The sequence below is a fragment of the Penaeus monodon genome, chromosome 9, assembly GCF_015228065.2.
Source record: "Penaeus monodon isolate SGIC_2016 chromosome 9, NSTDA_Pmon_1, whole genome shotgun sequence".
Classification (NCBI taxonomy): domain Eukaryota; kingdom Metazoa; phylum Arthropoda; class Malacostraca; order Decapoda; family Penaeidae; genus Penaeus; species Penaeus monodon.
Window position 1 is genome coordinate 42,465,875 of NC_051394.1, and position 7,340 is coordinate 42,473,214.

The 7,340-nt window shown below is 37.6% G+C and overlaps 1 protein-coding gene across 2 annotated transcripts in view; it reads right to left on the reverse strand.

The window, feature by feature from the left end:
• Window positions 1-3,183: 3,183 nt before the first annotated feature.
• The window catches only part of LOC119577174 (E3 ubiquitin-protein ligase mib1-like), a 30,665-nt gene continuing 26,508 nt past the window's right edge, over window positions 3,184-7,340 (reverse strand). For both annotated transcript variants that reach the window (XM_037924889.1, XM_037924888.1), the window contains exons 7-12: window positions 5,914-6,088; window positions 5,594-5,738; window positions 5,284-5,384; window positions 3,940-4,080; window positions 3,547-3,744; window positions 3,184-3,354 (exon numbers count right to left, since the gene is read on the reverse strand). In XM_037924889.1, coding sequence (XP_037780817.1) covers window positions 3,199-3,354; window positions 3,547-3,744; window positions 3,940-4,080; window positions 5,284-5,384; window positions 5,594-5,738; window positions 5,914-6,088 — 916 coding nt within the window. In that variant the 3' untranslated portion in view covers window positions 3,184-3,198. The remainder of the gene's footprint in view (window positions 3,355-3,546; window positions 3,745-3,939; window positions 4,081-5,283; window positions 5,385-5,593; window positions 5,739-5,913; window positions 6,089-7,340) is intronic.

Genomic DNA, 7,340 nt, shown 5'->3' on the forward strand with positions numbered 1-7,340 from the left:
CTCTCCCTATCTCTACCCTCGCGCTCTCTCTCCCTCTCTTTCCATTCTCCCTCTCTCTCCCCTCTCCCTACAAACAAACACACACACACACACACACACACACACACACACACACACACACACACACACACACACACCAAAACCACGCGGCCATGCACGCACGTACGCACGCACGCCCGCAGCCGGCAGCGAGCGAGAATAAGGCCTGTGCTTAATTGGAATCGGCTCTGCCATCCCTCTAATTGTTGCCCCAATTGTTTCCAGTCCGGTCGGGAGAAAACCTTCCCTTCCCGCGCGCTCATCGTAGGCGCATCTTCCCCTGCTGCGGCGACCCAATTCCGACCTTCTCGACGGGGCTGCTCCGTTCTCTCTACGTCCCCCAAGACGAAAATGTTTCCGTCTCGCACTTCACTACGTCAGTGTCAGTCCCGGTCGATAACGAGCCCCAGTATTCGTTGGCTGCTCTCGGCAATCCCAACTTAACGGCTCTATTGGCACGGGGGAGGCAGGAGGAGGCAGGGGGAGGCAGGGGGAGGCAGGAGGGAGAGGGAACTGTATGGAATCATCAATGAGTTTTGGAAGATGAAAACAAAAATTATAATTCTTAAAAAGTTGAATGGGAAGAAGCTTACCTTAACACTCACTATTCCTATTTCTCGAATAACTGCCAATGCATTTGATAACTGCCAGTGAATTTCATTTCGAGATACAATGCTATCAGTCTCTCATGTTTTATTCGCCGAGCTTAGTCGATCACATTCATGCAATCGATAAACCAGCGTGAAAATGATAACCCTTATTCCAAGATACACCTAGAGGAAAAGGAGGGGAAGGGAAGAGAGGGGAGGGGAAGGGAAGAGAGGGGAGGGGGAAGGGAAGAGAGGAAGGGGAAGGGAAGAGAGGGAGGGAGGGGAAGGGAAGAGAGGGAAGGGGAAGGGAAGAGAGGGAGGGGAAGGGAAGAGAGGGGAGGGGAAGGGAAGAGAAAATAGGGAATGAAAGAGGAGATGATGAAACGCGAGTGGAGGGGTAGTGGAGGAGGAGGAGAGGGAAGGGGAAAGGAAACGGAGAGAGATGGAGAGGGACAGAAAGAACGAGAAGAGAGAGAGAGAGAGAGAGAGAGAGAGAGAGAGAGAGAGAGAGAAGAGAGAGAGAGAGAGAGAGAGAGAGGGAGAGAGAGAGAGAGAGATAGAGAGAGGAAGAGAGAGAGAGAGAGAGAGAGAAGAGAAAGAGGAAGAAAGAGAGAGAAAGAGAGAAAGAGAGAGAGAAGAGGAAGAGAGAGAGAGAGGGAAGGAGATAGAAGGAAAGAGAAGAGAGAAAGAAGGAAGAAGAGAAGAGAGAAAGAGAGAGAGGAGAAAGAGAGAAGAAGAGAGAGAGAGGGGGAGAGAGAGGAGAGAGAGAGAGAGAGAGAGAGAGAGAGAGAGAGAACACGTTTCTGTTGCAATCACTGTTTGCAGTGCATCAAACATGCAAATCAAATATCTACACATCACTCTGGATATTTTCTTACGATAATATATCGATGACAAATGTCCTGGTATCGGTATTTTTTAAAACTATCTACGAAGAATCGATGCATCGGAATCGCTTAAACCAATTTTCAAGTATCGATGTATCGGCATCGTCTTAGGCAATTCTGTGCATCGATGCCCATCACTGTATATATGTATATACATATATACATATATACATATATATATGTATACATATATATATATATATATATATATATATAATATATATATATATATATATATAATATTATATTATATATGTATATGTATATATATATATATAATAATTATATATATATAAAATATATATATAATTATATGTTGTGTGTGTGTGTGTGTGGTGTGTGATATGTGATGTGTGTGGTGTATGATGTGTGTGTGGTGTGTGTAGTGTGAGTGGAGTGTGTGGTTGTGTTGGTGTGTGTGTGTGTGTGTGTGTGTGGTGTGTGTGTGTGTTGTGTGTGTGTGTGTGTGTGTGTGTGCGTGTAATGTATGTATGTAGTATGTATGTTGTATGTATGTATGTATGTATGTATGCATGCAGTGCATGCATGCATCATGCATGCATGCATGCAGCATGCATGCATGTATGTAGGTATGTATGTATGTATGTATATGTACATGTAATATATACTATACATATATATACTATATATATATATATATATATATATATACATATATATATAATATATACATAATACATATATATACATATACACATACAAACAAACAAACAAACAAACAAACAAACAAACAAACACACACACACACACACACACACACACACACGAGTGAGTATGTGTGTATATATATATGTATCATATATAATATATAATATATATAATATATATATATATATATATATAATATATATGAATGAATATATAGATATATATATATATAAATATATATATTATGATCTTATGTATATATATATATATATATATATATATATATATATATATATATATATATATATATATATATATATATATATATATATCAACAATGACAAATCGTTATGACTGCGATTTCCTTTTTTAGTGTTAAATACTGAAATATTTATTGGCTCTTATTATCTCCCTCTCCCGTGCGAATGCCAGCCCCCACCCGGCTTTCCTAGTGCTGGTGTAGGGGCGGCTGCGACGGACGGTGAGGGAGTGAGGGACCAGCCGGAAGAATCCGACCTAGTTCGAACTAGTCTAAATGATAGATACCGGGAGAGTTCTTACCTACTGCACATTGAGTGCGATCTCTTTTTTTAAGCTTTAAAAGAAATAAATCGGTGACCTTATTTTCTTTTAATTGTCTGGTGCTACTACACAGACTGCCACTGCTCAAAGCGCCTTTTCTACTCCGGCAAACAATTCAGACTTGTTCAAACTCTTGAAATGTGTTGTGGAGCTTGGAGCCACCGGGAAATACACAAAGGCCCGTAACAGACGCAAGGACATTTCGGACATTTTCTTTTTACAAGCTTCTTGCAGATGTCGTGCCCCTGCCCTATGGGCCACTTTGCCGTCATGGATCCACATTTAAATGGTTGACGCCGATTGCTGCCAATGGATATTTGAAAGAACGACGTGCGGTCGGCTGAAATGCAGCTAAAATGCTATAAATATCTCGATGAGAATAACGGTGTAATAGAGTTTCGCTGCAAGCACATTAACCTTCAATCATTTCCTTACCTTGGGTTTCCGCGAAGAGCTGCGTGGTGAAGGGCGTTGAAACCGTTGTTGTTCGTCAGAGTGATGTCAGCCATGTGATCCAAAAGGAGAGTTAGAATATCATCACGCTTTTTGGAGATTGCATCATGAAGCGGAGTATCGCCTTCGTGGTCCTGGAAGTATTTTTTAAAAAGCTGGTCAACTCACGTGTGCATACCGTATTTGTACATGTATCTGTGTTTATGTCTGTGCATTTGCTTATCTGTATCTCTGTGTATCTGTGTGTCCATGTATCAAAATAATAAAAAAATAAATAGTACCAAGCTTAATGACAGAATGTGTGCAACATCCCCTTCATTACAAACCTGAAGGCTTGGGTGACCGCCAAGCTCGAGGAGCATCTTTACGACTCCTACATGGCCTTTGTTTACTGCCACGTGAAGGGGCGTCTGCCGGCGTTTGCTTCGGGCATTAAGATCTGCAGCGGAATTGGCCAGGATCTGAACTACGCCTGGTTCATCTCCATATGCTGCGTGGTGGATAGCACGGTCCCCGTCTTTGTCCTGAAAAAGGTTGTTAAAACATAAAGTTGGCTGTATATTTACTGTGAGATATGACATGAGAAAAGGTCTCCCTATTTCTCGGCAGCACACCTACAAAGAATATATTACATGTCTAAATAAGCATATCAAAATAATCATGAATTCCCAAAACAAAGTTAAATGAAATGCATCATATTCTTTGTCTTAAATACCCACCTCTTTCTCAACTTGTGCACTGTGTCTCAAAAGAATGTGAATGACCTCTCTGTGCCCATTCTGACTTGCTGCCTGAAGCGCTGTGTGACCAGCAAACACTCCATTGACATCTACATCACCTTTCTTGAGTATTTCATCAACCTATGGAGGTAAAGATAAGCACATGTGATTAACAGATCACATTTTATTTCCTCTGAAACTCTTGTATCTTTTTTCTATCATTCAGTAGATGTAAGGAATTAATTTACATATCATTATTTAATTTACTTTTTATAATTTTCCATCTAAATTGTTCTTTATAGACATATGAAACTGTGCTAACCAGTATTCATCACAATCACTCACTCACTCTTTCTCACTCACTCTCCCATTTTATAAGAAACAGGGATATAAAGCTCCCAAAAAGTTGAGAATGTGGAAAAGGAAACCAATATCCTTGGATCATTTCAGCAAAGATGTTCAAAGCTCACTTTATCATTCCACAAGAGGGTTATCCCACAGGGGGGGGGGGGATTGAAGTTAAGACTAGATTTTAATATCTACACAGCTGAAAGATCACCCAATCATGTCCTGCAAAATATAATTAAGGTCCAGAACAAGGGCATAAACAATCATTTGTCAACAGTTAGTAAGCTTGCTGGCTCAAAGGAATTTGATGAAACTGCATAAAAATTCTTCACAGATTTTTTAAAAATTCCTATGATGTGTTTTTTTAGACCAAGATCATGGGGGTGTACAAACAGGGAGGAGAGGAACATCCCCCCAAAAATTTTTGGAAAAAATATGTTATATCCTTTGGTAAATAATATAATTCAATATACTCATTATCAATTCAAAAGAAAAAAAAAAAAATATATATATATATATTTTTTTTTATTACATGCAGTTGAACTGTCATATCTTTATGAATTTGCACAAGAAAGGTTGAAGGTTGAATTGTTTTTATATAAAAGTTGAGATTTCAAGTAGAAAAAAAAGTCCCTTCTTGGTATTTTTCTTTGTATTACTGTTTATCATCCAGCTCTAAATCCATTTTGAGAGTTCTCTTTGACATTTTTCTTAAGTGAATTTTTTAAGTTACTTACAGACTAGCTCTAAATCCCAGCTGAAACCTGATTATATAATCAAATGTCAATAAAAACTTTCAACATACTATTGGTTTTGTTTTACTTTCTATTTGGTTTAATTAGATATGTATTTAAATTACCCACTCCATTCATTAGCAAACACTAAAAAAAATCAGAAAAACAGACCACATTCTAATTTTGGGGGGTTGGGGAGACAAGCAAACCTTTGCCATAAAGGTGAGGTGTTCAGGGAATCACAATAATTGTATTTAAATACCTTTTGTGCATCACCGGTAGCTGCTGCTTTAACTAACTCTTCATTCAAGTCCCCAGAAACGTGAGCCTCAAATATCTTCTTTAGAAGGGCACTTAATCTCTCTGGTGGATCAAAAAAAAAAATAATAATAATAATTCATAAGAAAATAAGACAACTTAAAGAACATAACAAAATTACTTTATCTATTAGACCTCTTTCACTTGCAAAAAGTAAACTGTTTTGTTTAGATTACTCATACAACATAAAGTTCTCTCTGTACATTTGAATATAATCTAAATACTATAAAGTGGAACAAAAAAATATGCATTACCACCACTTGCAGCTCCTGGTACAGCTCCATCAGAAGCAACCTTAGTCACAGCAGCAGGATTATATGTCCAGGAAGTACCACAAACTTCTACTTTTAAGTCATTATCATGATAAATTTGTTGAACACGACCTATTTTTCCAAGAGTCTGAAATAGTTTAAACATGCAATCAATTACAAACCAGATTTTAAACGGACTCAAAATTAAGATTAGCCTTTAGTTAAAAAAAAATAAATAAAATTCATTATATTGATATTTAGAACCAGATGAAGTAAATGGATTATCTTAGATCAAAGAGTTAAGCTGAAACAGAAATACTTACTGGTACCATAGCCTCTGCCCACTCTCCATGGCCACGTTGAAGGATCTTGATGCGTTCGAGATCAGCACATATTTGTACCAAATCACCAACACTAAATTGCTGGCTGGTGTTGCTCTCATTGCTTACCAGAACTCCTCCACCGACCTTAGTCAGCACAGCAGGATTGAAGGTCCACCTTCAATTAAAGCATAAAATTACACTGATTAGAAATTATAAAAATCTATTTAGTTGGGAACTGAAATAAGGGACATAATTAAAAATTGTATTAAGCCATTGAGGTAAGTTTTAACCCACTGTTATCCAGTTTTTTTTTTCTTTTTCTTTTTCTTTCTTACTTTTTTTATTGATTGTCTTTAAACATATATGGTTCTACGAGTGCATTACCACCAAGGAGTCAATTTTTAGTCTTCCTAGCTTACCTGTTTACCATTTTCTTTGATTTTTTTGAGATTCTTCTTTATTTTTAATGCTATTAGTATTATTAATAACATCAAGTTTAATAGCATTAAAAAAAATATATTACTTCTAAAAGCTCAATGTGGAAATCAAGTAACAACATATAAGTTTACTAATTGGCTCCTTGGTGGTTGACCATTTGTGGAGCCATCAATGTGCAAAAAAAATCTCAAAAGAAAATGATATTAGACAGTGTGATAACCATGTACCATTCTTTAAGCACTGATGCTTTATTCCTCAATGTTCCAGCCAATGATGCCAGAATTAGATCCTTTTACTTTGCTATCACATATATTAGGATTTTCTTAACCCACAACCCTAATTGATCCCTATTTCCATGGCCCTATTTGATCCCTGTGCAGGGGATCCTGAGCAGTCAGCCACTGGAGTTTTGGGAGCAGCATATAACCTTTTTTAAGAAATGAGGCTAAAATGAGACTTCAAGCCTACTTTTAAGGGACTGTTTCTCCTCAATGACTGCAATCTAGAGCAATTAAGTGAACTCTACTTTCTTTCTTTCTTTTATGAACTTTAATGCACATAGCTGGCTTCACAAGTCCTCAGCCATCAAGAAGCTTTCTCTTTTTCTTGATTTTTAGGTCTATGAAAAATAAATAAAAAATAAAAAAGTGCATAGTCACTAAGGAGTCAATAACTAGGTCTAAGTGATCTCACCTGCTAATTCTATTCCTTGACTTTCATTGCAATTAGTATTGCAGTTGTTATAATAGCAATAATATTAATAATAATAACATTAATCCATTTGATCCAGATACTTCACTGCCATCACGTGGCTCAAAATACAGACATTAGGCCAACTTGAGCAGCCACTCTCATGGATGCATGGCTTGTAGGGCACATGCGAAGACTCATGTGCAGTGACAAGACTCTATGCCTTCCCTTTGTAATGTTTTCCCTTTGCAATGTTTTTGCCTTATCTGCATAAGCATTTTTAGTTTTTTTTAACCATT